The sequence below is a fragment of the Cygnus olor genome, chromosome 1, assembly GCF_009769625.2.
Source record: "Cygnus olor isolate bCygOlo1 chromosome 1, bCygOlo1.pri.v2, whole genome shotgun sequence".
NCBI classification, from domain to species: domain Eukaryota; kingdom Metazoa; phylum Chordata; class Aves; order Anseriformes; family Anatidae; genus Cygnus; species Cygnus olor.
The window spans coordinates 189,463,090-189,488,069 of NC_049169.1; the positions used below are offsets into that span (position 1 = coordinate 189,463,090).

At 45.9% G+C, this 24,980-nt stretch overlaps 1 protein-coding gene across 3 annotated transcripts; it reads left to right on the forward strand.

Annotated features, from left to right (window-relative positions):
- The first annotated feature begins 3,281 nt into the window (after window positions 1-3,281).
- LOC121063512 (PHD finger protein 7-like) lies at window positions 3,282-10,963 on the forward strand. Of its 3 annotated transcripts, XR_005816039.1 has the most exons (7): window positions 3,282-5,656; window positions 5,847-5,948; window positions 6,219-6,909; window positions 6,998-7,104; window positions 7,637-7,749; window positions 8,665-8,783; window positions 10,425-10,963. XR_005816039.1 is itself a non-coding variant. In XM_040543998.1 (4 exons), the coding sequence occupies exons 1-4, from the start codon at window positions 5,109-5,111 to the stop codon at window positions 6,297-6,299; spliced, it is 621 nt and encodes a 206-aa protein (XP_040399932.1). In that variant the 5' UTR covers window positions 3,282-5,108; the 3' UTR covers window positions 6,300-6,961. The 3 variants fall into 3 exon arrangements, 2 of the variants coding, with proteins under 2 accessions (XP_040399932.1, XP_040399931.1); XM_040543998.1 differs by lacking the exons at window positions 6,998-7,104; window positions 7,637-7,749; window positions 8,665-8,783; window positions 10,425-10,963 and having other exon boundaries at window positions 3,282-5,454; window positions 5,565-5,656; window positions 6,219-6,961; XM_040543997.1 differs by lacking the exons at window positions 6,219-6,909; window positions 6,998-7,104; window positions 7,637-7,749; window positions 8,665-8,783; window positions 10,425-10,963 and having other exon boundaries at window positions 3,282-5,454; window positions 5,565-5,656; window positions 5,847-6,145.
- Window positions 10,964-24,980: the final 14,017 nt, after the last annotated feature.

Here is a 24,980-nt window from a genome sequence, read left to right on the forward strand (position 1 = left end):
AGTGCACACTTTAGTCTTCTCCCTGCATAGTCACTCACATGGCATGTTTTAAAACTTTCTATAAAGCATAGGGATAATGAAACACATACAGCACCAGGCTGCACCTACCTCATAATCTGTAAGCTTGCTCACAGCCATGCCATGTGGTGGTATTGTCATCCATTTACACTCTCTCCTTCAGGGCCATTTTGTGGATCAGCAGTGCCCTGTGCTAAGATCTGGCAGGGCCAGCTGTGCTGTCACACATTGGTGGTGGCCAAGCTGAACTCAACAGACCTGACAGTGTCCGTGAGGTTCTTCTGCCTCCTGGCTTCCATCTCTTCCTCGGTCAGCAAGGGTCCTTACAGGTCAGGCAGACATCTGCCACCAGAGCGCTGCCATCCTCATGCCTGCCTCAGGGGCAGAAGGTGGAAACACAAAATGTGTCCTTGCCTAGGCAACAAAAAACAGATCATCTGTGCTTTGCAGGGTGCAATAGCTGACTCTGCATCTGAAGAGATCTGTCATCTTTGTTTAAATGTCTAAAGCGACATCAGGCTTTGTCCTGATTGCTTCATGGTCCAGGTCTGCTTTCCACAGTTGTACCTGTGATGTGATCTCTCTATGTAACTCAGCTTTGGGTTTGGCCTTTTTTCTAGTCAAATAGTGATGGAAGTTTACTTTTTATACTCTTCCTTCATTACAAAAAGATCTGAAATACACTCATCCTCTGCTGAAGCCTTGCAAGCTTACCAAAGTTTAAACCAACGTTACTGTTCTACAGGCAATTAAAGGATTGTCTATAGACAATCTTCTATAGACACCTTCAAGTGCCCTTCTTGAGCCGGAGCCAGGATATGGAGAGATCATAGATGTCCCCTACACTGCACTCTTTGTATTGGAGCCATACAGGATGGTCCACCTTCAGGATGCCCTGCAAATCCCTTGTTGTTAACCTCCACAGAGATAACGAAGGGAAATCCATGGGGAGGGGAGGGGAAAAGGAACTTGCATACATTGTCCGTCAGCAGTCAGCCACTACATCCATTATGGGTAAAATTGTCCAGAACCAAGAAAGACTTGGCAATTCCTGTCACTGCCCATGTCTCCTTCTATCTTCCACCCAGGTCCTTCTGCCAGGAGCACAGCCCAGCACAAACAGTGCTGGTGCAACAGGACAGGGAAACCTCGTGCGTCATTTGCCTGGAGCGTGCAGGAGACAAGTTCTCCTACCACACCATGGTGTGCCCCAACTGCAGGCAGGCCTGGTTTCACCGGGGCTGCATCCAGGTACGAGGCCCTTCCAGTGCTCCTCAGGCATGGCAGGTGCCTGACAAAGGTGCCACACTCACACGGCTTGTCTGTCCCTCTTCTGCAGCAACAGGCTTTCCATGCTGGGCTGCTTTGTTTCCGGTGCCCGCAGTGTAATGACAGGGAGAAATTCCTGTTAGAGATGTCTACCCTGGGGATCCAAGTCCCCACCAGGTGGGTTCTTCTCTGTGCTTCCACTGTGCCCACAAGATAGTCAAGCCATGCTGGGCAAGGCCAGAGGCTCTCTACCCAAGCTCTTCCTTTAATAATAGTCAAGGGAGGGAAGGTGGGCCCCTAGGCAGGGATGGCCCAGGCCCCAGGAACTCATCCTGCTGTCAAGCAGGGTGCTTGTGGATATCCACATGGAAGGAATTTACTCTTCCCCGGACTTGTCTGAATATTTTTTCTCAGAGATTGAGTCAACTTCTTGCTCAAAACCACATCAAATAGCAGAGGCCTATAGTCTCGCTGCTGCCAGATCCTTATGTTAGGTTGTGCAAGGAAAGCTCAGCTGTGCACCTACACAAGAGTGCAGAAAGACAATGACAAGCGGGGGAGGCCACCTAAGATCTTGCCAGGCCTGAGCAAAGAGCTGGCTGCTCACAGATAAAGGGTCGGCAACAAAAACCTTACAGTTGGCACTGAAGAGCCAGTACTTCCCCACCCCAGCAGCACTTCCTAAACAGCTCTGCAGACCAGGCACTGTGGCAGCTCCTGAATATGGCAGAGGCATCCAGCTCCTGCTGAAGGGAGTCCTATGGGTTCTGCTGTGTGCACCCACCTGTGTTCAGTTGCGGTGCAGGGCTTGGCCTGGGACGAACGCTGTATTCCAGTCATGGGGAAGCACACTGTAACATATCATCAATAAAGATAATTATCCTCAAGTCTTGTTACAAGAACCATGACATTCAAGTCATAAATAAGACAGGAGGATGACCATCAACTTAGAGAAACGGGGAAAACAGAGCTTATGGAATGAAGGCAGTCACAAATATGCTGTTGTAAGAGTCACAGCTGGGTAAATCCCATTTCTACCATCTGTGGCAGTTGTTTCCAGGAATGCCAGTGGCAGAGGAGACATCCCAGGTGCACACTTGGCTGCTGGCAGAGGCTATACCATGCACAATGTGAGGGCAGAGAAGGCATCCGACTACTCCCAGCCTCGTGTTCATGGCCTGGTCCAGATCAGGGAGCGCTGGAACCGCAAGATGGCAGCTGCCTGCTGCAAGGAATCCTTGCAGCTGTCAGTGTGCTGCCAGCAGAAGTAGCTGTTGGCTGAGACAAACCTTGCCAACACTGGGCCCAGAGAAGAGTGGCAGCCACCCTCTTCCCTTTGGGAGGCCCAGCCCCAAGCGCCCACCCCGCCTCCTGTCCTGTGCTCTTTAGACTTCCCCCCACCTTCTCTTGGGAGGGGCCTGGTGTGCCGCCATTTTGTGCATCCTGTGACATGATCTGTGTAACTCAACATTTGTTTTGGCCTTTCTTCATGTCAAACAATGATGGAAGTTTACTTTTCCATATCTTTGTTGTTGCTGTTGTTGTTCTGGGTCTTTTGGGTCTCTATTACAGTCTCCAGCACGCAGTGAGATCCAGCTGATCCCAGCAGCACCATCCATGCAACACCATCCCACAGCTCCCCAGCTCGTGAGACTTGGGGCTTCTGAGCCCCAACTGATTGTGTTGTGAGCCCAGGTGCAAGACAGGGGAGAGGTCATGGGGAGGGGCATGGTGTGACTCCTCTTGATTTACCCTAAAGGTATGGAAAAGTACTGGTGTCTCAACTACTCCCAGAACCGAAACAAACAAACAACAACAACAAAAAAAACAAACTCCAAAACACTTCGTCTCCTCACAGAGGCACAAACACATTGCTTATTGGCTCGTCTCTGGGCAGTCCCTTTGGAGCCGGCTGAAACTGGCTCTTATCTAACAAGGGGCAGCTACTGGACTCTTCTCACAGAGGCCACCCCTGCAGCCCCCCACTACCAAAACCTTGCCATGTAAACCCAAAACACACCCATGAGATAAAGTGGAATTTTGCATAGGAAGGGGAAATCAAAATAACTGAACTCTATGATCCACCAACATGCTCCACTGCTAAATATTCAGTCTCTTAGGGTACTTTCTGGGCATGTTCAGGTGGAAAAATGTACTTGCACTTGCATGTACATGAAATGGCAGGTTTATGCTGAACCTTTGGTGTTCCATCAATGTGCCCCTCCAGGACATTTAACAACCCCAAACATAACTGGAAAAAACAGGATGCTCAAACATCTTAAGCTGCACCCAAGTGGGTAAAAGGAGTCCTAGCATCTGATTACTATATCTGGGAGATGAAAGTAGTACTTTCATTTTAGGCCATTTTTGACCCAAGTGTGCGCCTACAGAGACACCAGTTTGAGAAAATTTGATGCAGCAGGTACATGTTTTGAGTAATTGGACTGCACATGCTTTTGGAGAAATAAATGTATGAGTTAAGAAGGTGTTGAAGGTGGCCTTACAGAACTGTTTGGCTCTGGACATACTGTTAGTCAAAGAACAATGTGTATGTGGGGTGCTGAACAATAGAGCTGAGAATGCTGTGTTACTGGCATGGAGGAAGCATGCCCACCAGAAGATTTGATAAATCACGTACAAACCAGGAGACCTGTTCCAGTCAATGTTACCAGATGAATGGAAAATGGATTGGAACCTTGCCTCACGGATCTTGACTCTGCTCAAAAAGCTCAGACTTCAGGGATGGTGGAGTTGGATAGTGGAAGCTCTGGTAATGCTTTTGTTAATATTAATCGGCCTAGTTATCAGCTTTCTTATAACAAGGTGCCTGATTGACCACTTATTCTCTCCTCTCTCTCCCTCACTACTGTGTGTTCAAATCACCACTACTGAAGAGGACCTTGGAGTGTCTGAGCCATGAGTAGTGTGGGGGATGGCCTGAAGTGACTGCACTGGGAGCTGAGGTGGCCATTGCCCCAGAAGCCAGATGGGACATGGGGAGGGGCCTGGTGTCACTCCTTTTGATTTGCCCTAAAAGGTATGGAAAAGTACTGGTGTCTCAGCCACTCCGAGAGCCGGGGCCAAGAAATGGGGGCACTTACAGATTTGCAGGGGAACTCATTCTATGCTCCTTACGCCTGTTGGCAGATCCCACGCTGGATCCAGGACTGGTGACCTTTCTCTCTTTCTCTCCTTTTCTCTCTCTTTCCTCTTTCTCTATTTCTTCTTTCCTCAGATCTATCAAGTAATGCTAGGCCTACCTTGTTTTCCCATAAAGCTGCATAGCTCAGTTGGATATAACTGTGTTGAGAGCACCAACATTAACAGAACATTTGTTCTCTGTGTTCTTATGAAAGTTGATGTTCACACATGGACCTTGAGTGTTATCTCACCGTAGTCCACATGGAGGGGAGTTGTGAATCTGAGTCACTCCTCCCACACCTTCGCAGGTGGGACAATCAGCTGGCCAGGCCAGCCAGGCCTGAGCAAAGAGAGTTATAAATGAGAAATATGGATGAAAGTGAACTTTGCCCTATAATAAAATTCCGGTGTATCATTGTCTATTCTGTGTACTCAGTTCACTGAAGCACCTGTATTTTCAGCTTGTACCCGTTGCTGCTTGTCCTCTTGTCACGGGGCACCACTGAAAACCGTGGATCTAGCCTCTTTGTGCCCTCCTTTCAGGTATTTAGAGACATGGGTAAGATCCCCTCTGAGCCTCCTCTTCTCCAGGCTGAACAGTCCCAGCCCTCTCAGCCTTCCCTCACAAGACAGATGGGAGTGCATTTTTTCCCAGGCCTGGAGTCCTCTCCACTGATTTCATGCAGGCCCAGGCTGGGAGGCAGGACTGGAGGAGCCACTGCCTGCTGGGGTCTGAGCACTGGGGTAGGGGAGGCAGACGTGGCTCTGATGTTCTCTGCCTGGGCCTGGGGCAGCCCTGGGCAGGGGACAAGGGGCTTGATGGGGGCTATGGCAGGAGCAGCAGGTGCCCAGGCCTCAGGGTGTGGTTCCTGTGCTGGGGACTCATATCATCCTTCTTCCCCCACAGAGTGAGCAGAGGACCATCTGGAGAAGCCCCAACACTTCTGGAATTGGGTTTTGGAAGTGTTTGCTGCCAGATCACTGTATCTGTAATGAAGCGCAGGGCCCCTGACATGAGGAAGAAAGGTGAGAGTAAAGTGGTCCCATATCCCCCTTTGGCTGGGGGCTGGGCCAAGGGAGTTTCAGGATGGTCTGTGTGTGCTCAGTGATTGTGGCCTATGCTCTTCCCTCTTCAGTGTGTGTGCTGTGCAACCGTGCTGATGAAGACCCAGATATTTATGGTCAAAAAAGTGAGAATCGTGGTCTCTGCACTCATGAGAATTGCCTGGTGAGTTTCCCTTGGGTTGCCCACAGACTTCCCTTGGTTTTACAGCCTGTCTGTCTGCAGCCTGGCAGGATTAGGGTGCGGGGCTGTGCTCAAAGGCCATGTCCTGCCCAGTCCCTCTCTCAGCACCAGTCAGCACTAGCTGTCCCTGCCTCACCCACCTAAGAAGCTCCTGGGATATCCTGTTTTTCAGTATCTGGCCAGTGGGCTTTCTTCAAACCAAGCAAGAAGCAGTGAAGTGTACAACATCCTCCCTGAGGATATCCAAAGGGTAGTGAAACAGGCAACCAGGAAGGTAAAGACCACTAAGGGGGCATATGGAGTGTGCCAGAATGGATTTGTGGGAAATCAGTCTGTTCTTGGGAAGGAAATTCCAGTGTTTCAGTGAGTTCCAGGAAACACAAGTCGCAGGACCTTCATAGAGGTTCCAGAACACGCAGAAACTGCAGTCCACAAGCTGGATCTGCAGGATGTTACCCAGCAGTGGCTGGATCCCCACAACCCTAGCAAAAGCCCTGGGGGCTCTGAGCACACCCCTGAGGTGGTGCTGCTGTGCTCTTTGCAGATGTGCTATGTCTGTGGCGAGAGGGGAGCCACCATTACCTGCCAGCAGAAGAGGTGTAAACACAGCTTCCATTACCCCTGAGGCTATGAAAATGGATGCATCTCCCAGTTCTTTGGGCAGTACAGGTAAAGGATGATGGTCCTCATGCTGGGCCTACTCTGTCTCTGTCATTCACCTCCTAGCACTGGCCAGGCAAACAAGGAACCTTCTTGTTATGCCCTCTGGGACACCTTCAAGTGCCCTTCTTGAGCCAGAGCCAGGATATGGAGAGATCATAGATGTCCCCTACGCTGCACTCTTTGTATGGGAGCCATGCAGGATGGTCCACGTACAGCAATGCCCTGCAAATCCCTTGTTGTTAGCCCCCACAGAGATGATGAAGGGAAATCCATGGGGAGGGAACAGGGGCTTGCATACAGTGCCCGCCAGCAGTTGGCCACTACATCCATTATGGGTAAAATTGTCGAGAACCAAGAAGGACTTGGCAGTTCCTGTCACTGCCTATGTCTCCTTCTATCTTCTACTCAGGTCCTTCTGCCAGGAGCACAGCCCAGCACAAACAGTGCTGGTGCAACAAGATGGGGAAACCTCGTGCATCATTTGCCTGGAGCGTGCAGGAGACAAGCTCTCCTACCACACCATGGTGTGCCCCAACTGCAGGCAGGCCTGGTTCCACCGGGGCTGCATCCAGGTACGAGGCCCTTCCAGTGCTCCTCAGGCATGGCAGGTGCCTGACAAAGGTGCCACACTCACATGGCTTTTCTGTCCCTCTTCTGCAGCAACAGGCTTTCCATGCTGGGCTGCTTTGTTTCCGGTGCCCGCAGTGTAATGACAGGGAGAAATTCCTGCCAGAAATGTTGTCCCTGGGGATCCAAGTCCCCACCAGGTGGGTTCTCCTCTGTGCTTCCACTGTGCCCACAAGACAGACGAGCCATGCTGAGGAAGGCCAGAGGCTCTCTGCCCAAGCTCTTCCTCCAACAAGAGTGAGGGGAGGGGACGTGGACCCCTAGGCAGGGATGGCCCAGGCCCCAGGAACCTATCCTGCTGAACAAGTAAGTAGGTGCTTGTGGATATCCACATGGAATGAATTTATTCCTCCCAGGACTATTCTGAAAGTTTTTTCTCAGTGCTTGAATGAACTTAGTGCCTCCATGCTCATGTGGGGCAAAGGGAGCCCCTGCTTCCCTCCTAGTTTTCTTCTGAAACCCCTGAGGCACTGACAACAGAGGTGCAAGATCATCTGTGTTTGGAAACGCAGAGTGGCTGCGTGGGCCTCCCAGGGTACCCCCCGTGCTCAAGTGTGCTGCTGTCGTAGTGGCCTGAGGAGGTTGAAATGGGGACCCAAAGGGCTGGACATCCTTTTCTGCCTTATGCCTGGTGCAGGGGAGGCTCATCACCATCTTTTTCTTCACATGCAGACAGCCAGCATGGGAAGCAGACAGTGCTTCATAGATATGTACCAAAGGCATAGCCGCTGCAATACCAGCTGGTGCCATTATGCCCAAGGAAGGGAGCAGGCAGAAGAAGAGGGGTAAGTCAGCAAAACCACATCAAATAGCAGATGCCTCTAGTCTCAGTCTTGCCAGATCCCTATGTTAGGTTGTGCAAGGAAAGCTCATCTGCGCACTTACACAAGAGTGCAGAAAGACAATGACAAGTGAGGGAAGCCACCTAAGACCTTGGCACAGCTTCTCAAAGGAAGCCCATCACAGGAGCCATCAGCCCATCAAATACCCATCTCCAGCTGCCTGGAATAGTACAGAGGTACAAAGCCAGGCAGGGACCTCAATTAAGGACCCAGATGAAGGGACAGCCAGTCCAGGCCTGTTCCCTGGGTGTCCCAGAGAAGCTGTCAGTCCCGTTGTTCACCTGTGATATCTATCCAGATGAGTGAACATTATATATATTAGTGAGAGTGGTATGTGTGTGTCTGTCCCGTGATCTATGTGGCCAGAATGGTATATGTGTATGTATGTAGTGTATACACGTGTCCCTACTGGGAATCCGTCTTCAGCCTCTCCACTGGTTGGACCTGGGGCACAGGGCTGCTCAGCCTCGTCTTTCTTGGGCTATCAGCTCTAGTGCAATGTATTTTTCTCCATCACTCTTTGCAAAGAGTCTTACAAAGAGGTGGACAGGGAGGCTTTCCAGGGGCTGAAAAACAGGGAAAGGGACAGCCTTTTCTTAAGATCGTGCTGAGCTATCAGGGCACATGGCACGCCCCTACTACCACTAGCCAAGTGGTCCTTCAGGCAGTGGAGACTTTGCCCTGGCTCTGGAGCTTACCCAGGGCTTTGCAAACTGGGACTCGTGGTTGGCTTGGGGGCCAGCTCAGGGAGCTCTGCTGGGCAATCCCTCACCCACGTCCCTTTGCAGTGCATGGCTGCCTCCCTGGTGTGACAGCCAGCCCTGACTGCCGTGCTCACCAATCCGGTTGTTCCCCCAGGCCGTGGTACCTGCTGCTGTGCTCCTCCTGTGCTGCCGTGGGCACCCACCAACGCTGCTCTGCCTTGAAGGACAGCACAGTCACGTGGGAGTGTGACAGCTGTGCTGGCCTGGGCACTGGTAAGAGGAGATCCTGGGCCTTCCACCGGGCTCCCTTCATGCACTGGATGGGGTTAGGGTTAGGGCTAGGGTGGGAAACACAAAAGTTATAAATGAGATAGAAGGATGAAAGCGAACTTTGTGCTATAGTAAAATTATGGTGTGTCATTGTATATTCTGTGTACTCAGTTCACTGAAGTCACAAATTCAGTGGGTTACTGACAAATGTCCCCGTTGGTCTCTGGACTGGTGGACTAATGGTCTAATAGCAGACAGGGGGTCAGTTTGTGACAAGTTCACCAGCAGAACTCCAAGCCATTGGCAAAATAGCATTCAACTCATCACAAAAGGTGTTCAGGTTGGATTTCAGAACAATCCTTAAGATTAATCCAGGCATCTCCTTTTTTTTTTTTTTTTTCCCCAGATCAGTTCTTAGGAACAATTTGTGTGCTTCAAAATTTTGTTTAAAAACTTGGGTTGAGGATCTGGCGATTCCATAAACTCCTTCAGGTTGTTCCTGCAGCAAAACTTACTGAATTGTATAGATGAGATGTCTGCAAATAGTATTGATTGCTCCTGTAGATTCAGAAATGGTCCCCACTGACTGGTTGTCCTACTCAGTGTGTAATTTCTGAGGCATGTGTCTCCTTCGAAAATTGTCCTTGAAAAATGTCAATTTCAGGATATTTCATACGCTGCATTTTAGACCAGTGGCCTAGCGATGCTTGGATTAATGTGCGTGGCACTGTTAGGATGTACTTAACACCACTGGTGTGTTTTAATATCTGTTGCATGTTCATGAAATCTGCCTGTCCTTTTTTTCCCAGAAACACCACAGCCTGAAAGGTCTCCTTTCTTGGCCTGCTGTGGGCCCTGAAAGAACGTGGCGGTTTTGTCATCCATTTACACTCTCCTTCAGGGAGTGTGTAATTTTTGTGTGAGTCAGCAGTGCTCTGTGCTATGCCAGCTGCGCAGCCACACATCGGTGGTGGCCAAGCTGAACTCAACAGACCTGACAGTGTCCGTAAGGTTCTTCTGCCTCCTGGCCTCCATCTCCTCCTCGGTCAGCAAAGGTCCTCACAGGTCAGGCAGACATCTGCCACCTGAGCACTGCCATCCTCATGCCTGCCTCAGGGGCAGAAGGTGGAAACATAAAACGTGTCCTTGCCTAGGCAACAAAAAACAGATCATCTGTGCTTTGCGGGGTGCAATAGCTGACTCTGCATCTGAAGAGATCTGCCATCTTTGCTTAAATGTCTAAAGCGACATCAGGCTTTGTCCTGATTGCTTCATGGTCCAGGTCTGCTTTCCACAGTTGTACCTGTGATGTGATCTCTCTATGTAACTCAGCTTTGGGTTTGGCCTTTTTTCTAGTCAAATAGTGATGGAAGTTTACTTTTTATACTCTTCCTTCATTACAAAAAGATCTGAAATACACTCATCCTCTGCTGAAGCCTTGCCAGCTTACCAAAGTTTAAACCAACGTTACTGTTCTATAGACAATTAGGGCATTTAAAGAATTTCTGTTACAGCCTAGGGCCCTCCATGGAGCTCTGTTTGTGTGTAGGGTGGGGTCAGTGGAGCCTGTCTTCCTCCGGGTTGGCTGGGGGCAGCACTCAGAAGTGTGGGGTCATGTTGGTAATCTACTGATTCCCCTTACAGCCTCCAGCATGCAGTCGGAGCCAGCTTGTCCCAGCAGCACCATCCTGCCAATGTCATCCCACAGCTCCCCATCTCCTGAGACGTGTGGCCAGTCAGGTTGGCCAGGCCCAAGCAAAGATCCGGCTGCTCACAGATAAAGGAGAGGCAACAAACACCTGCGGGGAAGCCTGGTCCCAGTCCCGGTCCCAGCATTTGCCCTGTCTCCTGTCCTGTACTCTTGACTTCCCCCTCCCTCCCGACCTGGGGTGCTGCCATTTTGTACCTCCCAACCACCATGCTCACAGCCTGCCCTGTAACTGGCCGGTAGCACCAACCGTCCCTTCAGGGTGCTGGGCAGTGCAGAATAGGCCATCCCTGCCCTCTGCATGCCCACAGCAGCCATTTCTGACATACCCCATGCGGGGTCGTGCTGTGCTGACACTGGCTGGCTGCTGTTGTTTGAAGCCATCATAGCCAGGTGACCCCTGATCACCTTCTGCGTGGCTGTAATTATCTCTGCACCAGAAAGTGCCCCTACTTGTCAGAATATATACATCTTTAAATACAAATTTTTGGTGGCCTTCTATGATGGGGTTACAGCATTGGTGGATAGGGGAAGAGCAACTGACATCATCTACCTGGACTTCTGCAAAGCATTTGACACTGTCCACCATGATATCCTTGTCTCTAAATTGGAGAGACATGGATTTGATGGATGGACCACGTGGTGGTTAAGGACTTGGCTGGATAGTCGCACTCAAGAGTTGTAGTCCATGTCTCAATGTCCAGGTGGAGATCAGTAACGAGTGGTGTTCCTTGGGGGTCAGTGTCGGGACCAGCGCTGTTTAACTTCTTTGTCAATGACATGGACAATGGGATGGAGTGCACCCTCAGCAAGTTTGTTGATGGGACCAAGCTAAGTGATCTGGTCAACATGCTGGAGAGAAGGGCAGCCATCCAGAGGAACCTGGACAGGTTTGAGAAGTGGGCCTATGTGAACCTCATGAAGTTCAACAAGGCCAAGTGCAAGGTCCCACATCTGGGTTAGGGGAATCCCAAGGACAAATACAGGCTGGGTGGAGAATGGATTGAAACCAGCCCTGATTGGGCTTTAAACTTAAAAAGGGTAGATTTAGATGAGACATTTGGAAGTTCTTTTCTCTGAGGGTGTTGCGGCACTTGAACAGGTTTCCCAGAGAAGTTACGGGTGCCTGATCCTTGGAAGTGTTCAAGGCCAGGTTGGATGGGACTTGAATCAACTTGTTTTAGGGGGAGGTGTCCCTGCTCATGGCAGGAGTGGTGGAATCAGATGGTCTTTGAGGTCCTTTCCAAACCAAACCATTCTCTGATCTTATTTAAAGCAGTGAATGCCTGCACATACACACTGATTTTAGATAAAGATATATTTCATATACATGCAGGGGCACAATGATGTAAACCATAGATACAGCTGTAAAAAGACATTCACATTAAATTAATATCTGTAGGAGTGCAGGTAGAGAAAGAAAAAAAAAGAAGAAAAATACAATAGAATTAAATCTTAGTAAAAGTCCAGCTCATGGCTCGACTTTACGTGTCTTCTGGACCAGCCCTTGGGATGAAGGATGCTCAGGTGGGCACCCAAGGTCAGGAGCACAGATGTGTTAGAAGGTGCCTGGGGGCTGTGAGCCTATGCTGGGAGGCCACCGAGGGGCCCTGTGCGACCTCTGCCCCGTGCAATGCGGAGACCAGCCCTGTGAGATACAACAAGGGAACCCCCATCCAGACCATGCATCACAGAACAGCTACCCTCTATGACCTCAGTAGCTGTCTAGCGTTTCAGCTCTTATTTGAGGGCAGCAGCAGCAGCATGTTGGCAGACGTGTCCGGCACCAGCCCCATGAGCCACAGTGAGAGGCAATTTGGCCATCACGACTTTTTTTTTTGGTGAGTTTCTAAAAGATACGTGTGCTTGCAATAACCAATTTGACAATTATTAGTGTAAATATAATTTGTGAGAATAAATGCTTTGTTTGTCAAAATAAAGGGTCATCTCTTGTGATAAAACAGAGAAGAAAAGCTTTGTTTCAAGGAGTGGTTTCACCCCATCCTGACACACTTGTGAAACAGTTCAGGTGAGCTGTATCCACTAGGGTGCAGAATTCAATCTCTCCTGGTCTCTATCCTCAGCAGGTAGCATGTAAATCAACTTAGAGGTCTCAGTGTAGGAAAGCAGTTAGGATACCTAAATGTACATGTGTAAATACACCTTGGATGCCGTAGAATACTAGGGATATCCACACAGAGGTGCATATGTGATGCAGGATTGCGGAATCACAGCATCAAAGAATGGGTGAGGTTGGAAGGCACCTCTGGAGGTCGACTGGTCCAACCCCCCTGTTCAAGCAGGGCCATCTGGAGGTTGCCCTGAACCATGTCCAGGTGGCTGTTGAATGTATGCAGGCAGGCAAACTCCACAGTCTCTCTGGGCAACCTGTGCCAGTGCTGGGTCACCCCCACCCTAAAGAAATGCTTCGTGGTGATCACAGGGAAACTCCTGTGTTTTCAGCTTGTACCCGCTGCCTCTTGTCCTCTTGTCACTGGGGACCACTGGAAATAGCCTGGCTCCATCCTCTTTGTGCCCTCCCTTCAGACATTAAGATCCCTCCGAGCCTTCTCTTCTCCAGGCTAAACAGTCCCACCCCTCTCTGCCTTTCCCCATACAAGAGATGAGAGTGCACTTTTTCTCAGGCCCAAAGTCCTGTGGGGAGGGGAGGTACTGCCTGAGACTGGCTGTGAAGGCAGCGCCCCAAGCTGTTCAGAGAGGAACTTGGACTCTCAAGCCCAGCTGGGACCTTCCCCAGTGCCTCTCCAGTGGCTTCTGTCCCCAACGTGCCTTACAACGTGAGGGCAGTGAGGGCATCCGACTACTCCCAGCCTCGTGTTCATGGCTTGGTCCAGCTCGGGGAGCGCTGGAACCGCAAGACGGCAGCTGCCTGCTGCAAGGAATCCTTGTGTCTGTCACAGTGCTGCCAGCAGGACTGGCTGTCCTGAATGATGCCACCTCTGCCCTCACAGGAGCCATCCCATGCCCACAGCCATCCCCATTTCTCTGGTTCATGTACAGCGTGAGGAGCCAGCAGGCAGGGAGAGGAACCTGGACAACACTGGGCGCCAGGACCAGCGGTGTCTGCCCTGTTCCAAGCTTCATCCCAGGGGCCTGCCTGTCCTTCTCCCGTCATGTGCTGACTTGGCTTCCCCCCGTGAAGGGGTCTGGGGTGCCGCCATTTTGTATCTCCCAACCGCTGTTTTTGCTGCCTTCCCCGACTGACCGGTGGCACCAGCCACCCCTTCATTACATAAAGATCTGATATACACTCATACTGTTCTGAAGCCTTGCAGCTTTCCAAAATTTAAAGCAACATTACTGTCCTATAGACATTTATGGTATCTAAAGAATTTCCATTATAGCCCAGGTGTATCTCAGCTTAATTTAAGAGCAGTATTAGGCATAAAATGAACCCACCTCCCTCACTTTAACGTATCCTTCACATATCTTGATCCTGCAAAACCCACACCAAAACCCCAAAGGTGTTATTCAGTTAATGAGTCATGCCTACATACAGTAACCCCAATCCGGTTGTTTCCTTAGTCATTGGGGAAAACATATAGAGTAGCAGGTCATGCAAAGAGGATGCAGGAATCAGGGTTCAGATGCTGTCATTATTCAGATGATTCCTCATTCCTCGTGGGAATGGAGCCCACCCCACATTTTTTGTAGGATTTAAACAGGACATTATTCCCTTACAAAGGTAGATTATCTGTATGGGCTACCTGACTGACATACAATTGCAACACTGACAGAATGTACTATTTAAGATTTCAGCTTCATTCTATCTCAGAACAAAAAGGAAAGGGAAAGGGAAAACAGAAAGTTTACTCAGTTTATGAAAAAAATCATTTTAACTAAGGCCTTTATTTTAAATTTGCATTATTTTAAAATTGATTTGAAAACAAACAGCAACAGAATTAGAGTTATCAGATAAAATTTTAGGGATTCAAGTCTTTTGAATCATCTATGCTAAAAATTACCTACAGTCCTCTCATCTCTAGTGTTTTCTCTCAGTGCTAACTGTTACAACAAGTTTAGAAGGTTGAACTGGGTTTGGAAAATAATGATGAATATGGGGAACCTTATAGTTTTCTATGTGAATCAACAGACCAGCACATCAAAGACAGAAATACATCTATAGATAAAAAGAGGCATAAGTAGTCAGCCAGGGACCAAAACCTTACCGTAGAAAATGACATAATCTCACTTCCTGGAGGCAGCTACGATTTACATTTGATGAGATTCCTAGGCATTAGAAAAAATGTGGAAGGAAAAGAGATCAGACACTCTTAAACACAAATTTGATGCTTAATACTTACTTTTTTCTTTGTGAAGTTTTCCAGGGAAGAAAAATATAAACAGCATTTTATGTACAGACAGAGTTATTTGTAACTAAAATATTTACTAAAATATTCCAGCTTCCTTTCGAAAGAAATATTCATGAAGTCCCATCCCCTTTTCTGAGGACTTTCGTAGCAATTTTTCACCTGCAGTGAGGTCTTCTTGAATGAGTAGGTTTTAAAGTAACGAAACTGCTTTAGGAATAGATTTCATGTACACAGTAAATAAAAATTAAAGGTGTTTCACTATATTTAAAATCACTATTTTACTAACCTATTCATACCTAATAAAAACCTTTTCCCCTGACCTGTCAAAAAATCTGTTCTTAAGCAAATTAATTCCAAATGAATATTACACAATTTAATGAAAGATAAGGCTATATATATTTTTTATCTTTATGTAAGTTATTAAGTCTAGTTTTTGTTTTTGTTTTTGTTTTTCTCTCAACCACTTCAGTTTTCCCTTAGTATCAGAGTCTGAACAAGAAAGCAATTTGTTCTGGGATTAAGAAGGAACCACAGTTATATATTTTTTTTATAACCAAGCATGAGCTTCATACATTACCTTCTAGGGAATAATACTTGTGTTCTTATTTCTTGTTTCCGTACCTAACTTTCTCTGTCATATATGCTGCCTTTAGGAGTATGACAGATAAAAAAACATTTTGATAAAGTTTCAAGGATGAGTTTTAGAAAGCAGAAATAAAAAGCAGACCCTTTCCAGAAGACATTCTGTACATTTGCTAGGAACTGTTCTCAGAGGTCATTCTGCTAATTCATATTCTGGTTGGTTTGGGATCAGATTTGTATTTATGTATGAATACAAACTGAGCAGATCTGTTTCGTGAAATCTCTGAGAGTGATAGAGGGAATGTAGTGGCATATTTACTATCAGCTCTAAAAGCTCTTGAAGCTTGATAAGAAAAGAATGAAGTTTTCCCTGATATTGCTTGGGCTGTTCAGGTCAGATACTGCAGATTAGTTGTATTGAAAACAGTCTTTGTGAAAATCCATGGAGAGGTAGTAATTTTACAACCACTTGAATAAAAATGGTCTCTAGGAACCTTATATTTTCTGAATCCTTGGCAGTACCAAGGGGATCCTTTGAATCTTAAACGGCAGCTGGAGGAAATTGCATGTAATGAAGATGGTTTCAAAGTTAAAATAAAAAAAACGTCTAGTTTAATGCCTTTCCCACTGGATATCCCCAAATAAATGACTGAGATTAATCAGCTAAAACAACACCTCCCCAAAAAAAACACATAATCAACAACAACATATTTCACCTTCTATTATGTTGCTAAAATATATTTATGTATTTTTATATTTTTTAATAAGAAAGATCCCCCCCTCCACCCCTTTAAATATTTGCAAAATGTTAGGCCATTGTACGTGTATGTCAACAACTAATGATTATGGTCTGTTACAAGGACCTAAATCTTTGAAGGGGCTGCTGATGCACACTTTTAACTGCACCATAAACTGTGGCTGATATGAATATAATGTTTCCACAGAGAGATTAGGGCTTGTTCACTTGTTGTGACTTTTTCACTGAGGAAAGCTATTTCTATGAGCTAATGATTTTCCTTCTAGCTTTAGTATTGAAGGGTAGGGTGGCCCTTCAGAGGGATCTGGATAGGCTGGACTGCTGGGCTAAGGTGAATGGGATGAAGTTTAATAAGGCAAAGTGCTGGATCCTTCACTTTGGCCACAATAACCCCATGCAGTGCTACAGGCTTGGGGCAGAGTGCCTAGAAGACTGTGAAGAGGAAAGGGACCTGGGAGTGTTAGTCGCTGCTCAGCTGAACATGAGCTGCCAGTGTGGTCAGGTGGCCAAGAAGGCCAATGACATCCTGGCCTGTATTAGAAATGGTGTGGCCAGCAGAACCAGGGAGGTGATCATCCCCCTGTACTCAGCTTTGGTGAGGCCGCACCTCGAGTGCTGTGTTCAGTTGTGGGCCCCTCACTACAAGAAGGACATCGAGGTGCTCAAGCGAGTCCAGAGAAGGGCAATGAAACTGGTGAGGGGTCTGGAACACAAGTCTTATGAGGAGTGGCTGAGGGAGCTGGGATTGTTTAGTCTGGAGAAGAGGAGGCTCAGGGGAGACCTCATTGCACTCTACAACTTCCTGAAGGGAGGTTGTGATGAGGAGGAGGTCAGTCTCTTCTCTCAGATAACTAATGATAGGACTCGAGGAAGTGGCCACAAGTAGCACCTAGGGATATTTAGATTAGATATCAGGAAAAACTTTTTCTTTCAAAGAGTGGTCAGGCACTGGAACGGCCTGCCCAAGGAGGTGGTGGAGTCACCATCCCTTGCGGTGTTCAAGAAGTGCCTGGACAAGGTGCTACGAGATGTGATTTAGTAGCTTAGTGGGCAGTATTGGTGATGGGAAGTTGATTGGACTAGATGATCTTGTAGGTCCTTTCCAACCTTGTGTTTCCATGATTCTGTGATTCTATGAAGACCTGGGTTGTGATGCAGAACATTCTAGTTTCATACCTCGATGAAGATCCAGACAAGACGTCACAGGTTCCCCATCTTATACTGTCTTGGGAATAGAATCATACAGTCATAGAATGGTTTGGGTTGGAAGGGACCATAAAGATTCTCTAATTCCAACCCCCCTGCCATGGACAGGGACACTTTCCACTAGACCAGGTTGCTCAATGCCTCATCCAACCTGGCCTTGAACACCTCCAGGGATGGGGCTTCCATAGCTTCTCCGGGCAACCTATTTGACTGCCTCATCACACTCTGCTTAAAGAATTTCTTCCTTACATCTAATCTAAATCTACCCTCTTTTAGTTTAAATCTGTTGTCTTTGTTCCGTTGCTGCACGCCCTGATAAATATTCCCTCCTCAGCTTTCCCGTAGGCAAATACAGCAATAGAATAGATCAACTGTAGAGAATATTTAGAGAATTCTACTGTTTCTTCATCATTTTTGCCTCAGTTTCTCTTTGAGCAATCTCTGACTAACTGGAGTTCGGTAGATTTGAACATGTAGTTTAGGACCTCTCAAAGCTGTCCTGGCTTCCAAAGAACCAGTCCGGACCTCTGATTATGGGGTCCTAGTTTTGCAAGATGAGGCTGACCTAGAGGTGGAAGAGGAGTGTTGTCCAGGCAGAGGCCTGACCTCAAAGGACGATCCTTAGACCAAATTTCCAGAAAATATTTTTTTAGTTTAGGGAAATTCTGCTTTAGCTCTGTAGTTTTAAAAAGTGTTATTTGGCATTTATATATTTCTTGTACATCTCTATGATTGCTATTAAAATTTGTCTGAAATTGCTGTAGTTTTCTTAAGCATGATGTATTTTTGCCTCTGTTTTCTTTCCTGTTGTGGTTTAGTGGTTGCATGTTCTTGTTGTTGCTTGTGTTATTGTTGTTGGTTTTTGCCTGTTAATTTGGGAGAAATGGGCTTTGCTGTGTGCAGTATACACATGCTTGAACCATTCATATTTGTCAGCATTATTTTTACCAGAAGAGGGAATCCAAGGTATGCAATGAAAAGCCATAAATGATATAGCCGGAATTAGAACCCCTTCATTAACCTATCCCCTCTCCTCTTGAAAAAAATAAATCCTATTTCAGAATGACCGAACACTGAAAGTATCATACAATGTTTCTTTAAATCATGAAAAAGCCTGTTAAAAGGCTTTTTGCAGGTCTAGTGTGTCAATGTGTCCCTGCCATCCTGATGATCATCTCAAAAGTTTGACCTTAGCTTGGATTTCATCTTTTTCATAGCTGAAAATCCATCTGCAGTCAAAAAAATGTGCTCCCACTTTCAGCTTCTAATGATTGATACTCTGGCTGAGCCAGTCTTTCATTTAATTGTACTATCAAGGTTTGCAAGGTTACAATTTCCATTTTCAGGTTACCTACTTTTATTTTGAAGATACTCACAATGTGATTAGCTATTTCCCTTGCATCACTAACAGAAAGTGGTAATGAAAATTGCCACTGGTTAATTTTAGTCACATCCATGCTTCTAAACTGCTTATGGTTTTCATAGTCAACTAATATACTAAGCTAGCATACTAGGTCCCATATCTGTGGGCAAAAGAATGCATTGACTAATTGGTGAAGCTTTCATATAGCATGTTGTGGGTGCCAGATTCACAGAATTCAGCCATCTAGCAGTTACACTGCCAGTCTAAGCTGTGTAGGTTGCTGGGGTTTGGCCCCAGCTAACAGCCAAGCTCCCCAATTACCGTTGCAGGAAAAACAGACTTGAATTGGGGAAGTAAATCTATTGTCAATTAATATAAATATTTAATTGCTAATTTGGGTGTTAGGAAACACAGAAGCAGACATTAAAACACCTCTCTTCAACCTTACCCAGGTTTAATTTTATTCCCAGTGTCACTTCACTACAGACATCCCTCCCCCCTTGTTATTGCTGCAGGCTACACTCAGGACCATTGCATGTGAGTCAATGGCAGGTGAAAAGGCTTGTGGTAAATACAAAGAGCTTTTTTGCTGCTATTCTTCTCACTCTTTTTTCCTTCCTTCTTACACATTTCTTATGTTCTGGTGTTGGTCCTCCATGGATACTTTTTGGGGTGTGCCTGTTCTGGCTTGCACTTTTCCATGGGCTGCAGTCCCTCTGGAGTTGTATCTGTTCCACCATGCAGCACTTCCAGTTCCTCTGACCCTGTTGTTCCCTCATTCCTTCTTCCTCTCTATCTCTGGCATTTTCTACCCATTCTTAAACATGTTTTCACAAAGGCACCACCAACTTTGCTGATGGGATCATGTGTTCCCTGTAGTGGGTCCACTGTAGACCTGGCTGTGTGCAGCACAGGGCAGGCCCTGACCTCCTCCCACAGATGCCACCTCTGCAGCCCCCCAGTACCAAACTGATCAGGCAGTTTGATCTATTTCCTGTAGTTATTCCTCACCTTTCCGACTGTGGCTTATAGCAGTCCTCACTCTGCCATCACCCCCAACCCCTCCTTGCTCCCCTAACTGCTCAAGGAGCTTTCGTCACTTCAGCTGTGATGCAATTGTGTGTAGGAAACTAAACAGACTGTCAGGTCATGAGAGACTCTTAAGCAGCTTTAGTGCTTCTCACACCTCTACTTAAACCTTGAGCACACAAATTCTTCTGCTCCTCATTTTCTAGGCTTCGCATTACAAAGCTGGAAACATGTTTACAGAGAGTTAGTTCACATATATTTCTGTAGCTTTCTTTTTGGCTGAGATCACTCTAAAATGTGGTAACAAACAAAAAAACTAAACAACTGTGTTTTAGACCCGTTCATTTATCTTCTCTCCACTCTGCCACAAGGTACCTGGGCATGGCTGTCTCAGACTCCTGTACTTTCTGGAGCTCTTGGAGAAGAAAGGGAAATAGGGATTTTCCTCTTCTGCTCTGTCCATCAGGGTCATATAAAGGTAGGTCAGATGAAACCCAATATTTAGGATTTGTAAATTGGTTTATAAACAGTGCCATGCTACAGAATGAGTTTGTCTTGAGCGGGTGCCAGCAAGTCACCACAAACTGCTCTGCGAGCCAGGAATTAGCTCCTTTTTGCTCCAGAAAACATTAAACTGCAGAACATAGGCACATGCAAAACACTTGACACTACTCTTTCCTCCCCTGACAAATGCTGAATCTGGCAGGTGGGTGTTAAAAACATATATTGCCTACCAATTGGAAAACCCTTGTGTACCTTTTGAAACTGATTCCATTTTTGTTATTTGGTAAAACAGTTCCACTGAGGTAGCAGTGGCCTACAAGACTTAGAATCAGCCAGAAAGAAAAAATAAATAAATGTTACTTGGCTACAGCTGAAAAATGCATTCACAGTGAAACAGAAAGCTGACCTTTAAGTTTTGTTACCCTTGGGTAATTATTAGCCTTGGGAAAATGTGGTGTTGTCAGAAAGTTACTGTACTCTAAGAAAGTGTGCTAGAATTAGAAAGCAGCCATTCAAAATTAGGCTAAATGTATACAGTAATCATGAGATAGTCTTATCATAGGCTGACTGAATGCAAGTTCAGATACACACAGTTGTGGTTTTCTTCAAAAATATTAGGTGATCATTGCTGGGTAGGCTTATAATTGCTTTAAGTGTAAAAAGCAATACCTGCTGCTCAACTACTGTGCTTGTCTCATTACAACAGCTTCTGGAAGAGTCATAATATTCACTTTTTTTGTAACTTAAGGAAAACACCATTTTGATTTCTTAGTCATTGTCCATTAGTTGAGTCTCCCTCTTATCAGTAGTGACTCCACCATATATAATATATTATTCCTAAAACCGATTCTGAAAAGTTCAAATCACTATATTTATGTCTCTCACACTGCTGCAACTACAAGGCTTTATCTAACACATATATACATTTCCACATGACACTATAAAGATATTGATTCTAGGTTTATTCAGGTAAATAGGCTTGATCACAGTAGAGCAGAAAGCCTATTGACTTTTCTGGGGAGAGACAAATAAAGCTCTGAAGCTTTACCTGGCCCAAAATAACCTTTTGAAGGTCAAAATATTCGTATCTGTGGTTAAAAAATACACCCGCCACCACCACAGACAGCACACACACAAAACTTCCCTTTAAATTTGCATCGAGTATTTTATTCCAGTGATATTAATCAAGGATAAATAGAGAAAGTTATCTACAAGGACACTGGAAAACAAGACAACATTTCTGGACTATCTTGCCTCACAGTGGTAACACCTCAGTTTCCATACAGTCCCAATCAGTATTCATGACTACGGGGCAAGGGATTATTTAGAATGGGTAAGAAAGGCACAAATTGGCCAAAGTGCACAAGTAATGAATAGCCAGTGTGAGACCAGTGACAAGACCAAGTGTCACAGCTGTTGTAGCCCTTTCCCTGCCCACAGCACCTTCTGATTATTTCATATACCTGGTACGTACATTTTATATTGGGATGATGGCCCATGTCTTGCATATCACCATGCATACTGGGGCTCTAACCCCAGGCTACCTAGGGCTAAAATCACAGGAACAGAGGGAGAAAGTTGAAGACAGAAACCTACAGCAAACTGAACAGGAGTAGTCATATAGCAAGTGAGCTGGCTGCACAGTGAAAGACATTTGAAAGCTTGACAAATGTAGCCCTGTCTCACCTAAGGGTAAATTTTTTACCTTTGAGCTGCAGCTCAATAATTTTTAGATCTAAAGGCATGAGTCTGCGAATTTTTAACAACCAGACCCTTTTCTTGCCACCCATTGAGCTATTCACAGCATAAATGCTACAAAAATAACAGCAGCATATTGATAAATGCAATTAATCATAGTTCTTATACTGGGATTTTAAGTAAGTGATTGCCTTATATAAATCCTATTTCTTCTTTCTTTCTTCATACCTCCACCACTATGGAGAAAGTCCTGTGAAATCTATTCCATTTACTCCATAGGATCAGGCTGGGACTGAGCAAGTTCAAAAAAGAGACATTAGGAAACCTAACAGAAACTTGTGTTGCAGATGTGGAACTGAAGAGCAATAAAATGAAGGTTTGCTTGGAGGTCTGGCAGGGATGACAGGCTCAGTGGACAAGCCCTGCTGGCATGGCACATGTGTTTCTGTTGGGCAGGAGTGGGGCAGGACACGACTCAGAAGGCACCTGTGTGTCAGTGTTTAGTGACGAAAAAAGAGACACTATTGACTGCACACATGCACATGAAAACTTCACATTTACTTAGCAGTCTGTGACAGCTTCTTTAGCAACCCTTCAGAAATTGCATTTCCTTCATGATGCAGATGATGCAAGGTGGGTGTCAGGCTACTTTCAACATTAATGACTCGATTGTCTCTCATTAATCCCCTGGAAAGGGGAATTAGTAACTTGCCCTTCATTTGGATGAGTTAAAAAGGAGTTTCTCATTCCATTCTTGTTCTTTGGGGAAGAAGTGAAGAATTAAAAATGAATGTTCTGCCTGACAGAAGAGAATAACAGGTTCCCCAGATAGGCTGTGGAGTCTCTCTCATTGGAGATCTTCAAAAGCTGCCTGGACATGGTTCTGGGCAGCCTGCTGTAGATGGCCCTACTTGAGCAGGGGTTGGACCAGATGATGTCTAGTGGTTCCTTCCCACCTAAACCATTCTGTGATGCTGTAGCACTGTGGTTATCGTTACTGACAGCACAGCAAGCTGCAGCAGTGACTCGCACAGCTGAGCCTGAGGATTCCCACTTACAAGTGAAGCAGACGCAGTGAGAAGGAGCAGGCTGCCCTCCCACGCTGTGTAACAGCAGCCCTCCAGCTCCTGGAGCAAAGGCTGCTAGGGGCTGTTGCTGCTTTGCCCTTCACTGAGTCATAGGCAGTGTCTCCTGCTGACATAGTTCCAGGTTTGCACTCTGAACAGGGTTGACTAGATGATTTAATGTCTCTTTTTCTTTGCCTCCTTATATAAATCTGAACAGTGAATGCTAAAGAGGGGAAAATCACAGCAAGTGTTTTCCTACAAAGAGTAGGAAAAAAAAAAACAAAAAAATAATGCCAGAAAAAGACCAAAACAAAACAAACAACAACAACAAAATTGAACAGCTTTATTATTTTTGCTAATGCCTTCAATTGTCAACATCTAGATAAAGTCTTTGGTTACAATTTCTCTGCCTTGGATTTTTTTTTTCCTTAAATTTCAAGATTGTTTCCTGATCAGGGTGCTCAGATCAATTCTGTCTGAATTGGTGGGGTGCTGAGGTGCTGAAGAGGATTTTCTGCACAGGAATAAACCTCACCAGAGTTTAAACAGCTTCTGTAATGCAGTGTTTGATATTCTGTGCCACAGTCTGGGAGGTGAAGCACAGAGTGCAGGAGACCATGCAAAGGTGTCAGTCCTCTTCTATGCTCTCCCAGCTCTGGTGGCTGACGAAGCCACCAGTGTAACCCAAGAAACTAATTCGGCGTAGTACAAGCTGCTCGGACCCAGTTACACATAGAAACACTGTGAAGAATTATATCAATGCTGTACAACACAGAGGGGTATTTGGCAGGGCTTGCTGCAAGGATGGTATGCACAGCATCAGTTTTCTCTGTTAATAGGGCAATAGGAAACTTCCAAATTCTACATCAAGCCCTCTGTGTTTTCACAGTATTAGCGAACATGCTGATAGAAAAAAAAATAGCATCTGTCTCAGCTTATCTAAGATTTACTCAAATGACTGTGAAGTTGAAATAAAGAGACAAATTTTACTGCAGTAAAGTATGGCCATTCTATCACAGATATACATCTTTGTAGGGGCTGTATATCCAAAGAGGTGTTGTCCAAACAACTGCAATTACATGATGTCAGAAACCACAGGCACACAAATATTAGTAATATATTGTAACTGTAATTTAGTACCATTTGTTTGTTTTGGTAACAAGCTGTAAAAATCAGAACATGCAGAAAGAAGTACTTCAGCAAATTAACTAGTTACAAATGTATTTGCTTCATGGTCCACAGAATGGGTTGAATTCTACTACCGAGTGCTTTCCCGTGGAATATGCTGAAGTGTACTTCATGCACTAAAAATGTTTAAAGCTAAAAGTTCACTGGGAAAGGAAGAGAGGGCCTCAGGGCATGTGAGGAACATGAGTTACTCTGACATCCAGTACCTATCTACTGGTTAATGACAATTTTCTTTACACTTGCAAGAGGCTTCCAAAACTTATGATAGAAACATACTTGTTCAGCCTTAGTAAACTTTCCTTGGTCCAAATTTTTGGAATCTTTCAGAGGCGTGCAATAGGTGTGATGGTCACAAACATTTCTGTTCTTCAGCAGCAGCATGGCAGGAAAGACAGGTTTGTAGCTGTGACATCCATATTCATCCATAAAATATTAAGATGTTGTGAAATTCTCTGAAACTGTGGCCATGGGTGTCATTGGCTTGGCCAACTGATAGGATTGGAAAACAAGAGACAAAATTCCAGGTAGAAGAGTTTTTCCTATTTTTTTCCAGCTGCATCCATTGCTCAGAGAAAAGATACCACCTCTCCACAGAAATCTTGCTGCATGCATTTCTCTTGTCATTTTTTTGGCTGAAGATATCATCCAAATTCAGCCATAAATTAGAAAAACTTCCAGACCTCCCAAGTGCCACTGGTTGTAAACTTAGCTTCTCCACTCCTTTTCCCCATAAAGCATTTCCTTACCTCCTTTAATCCCTCTTT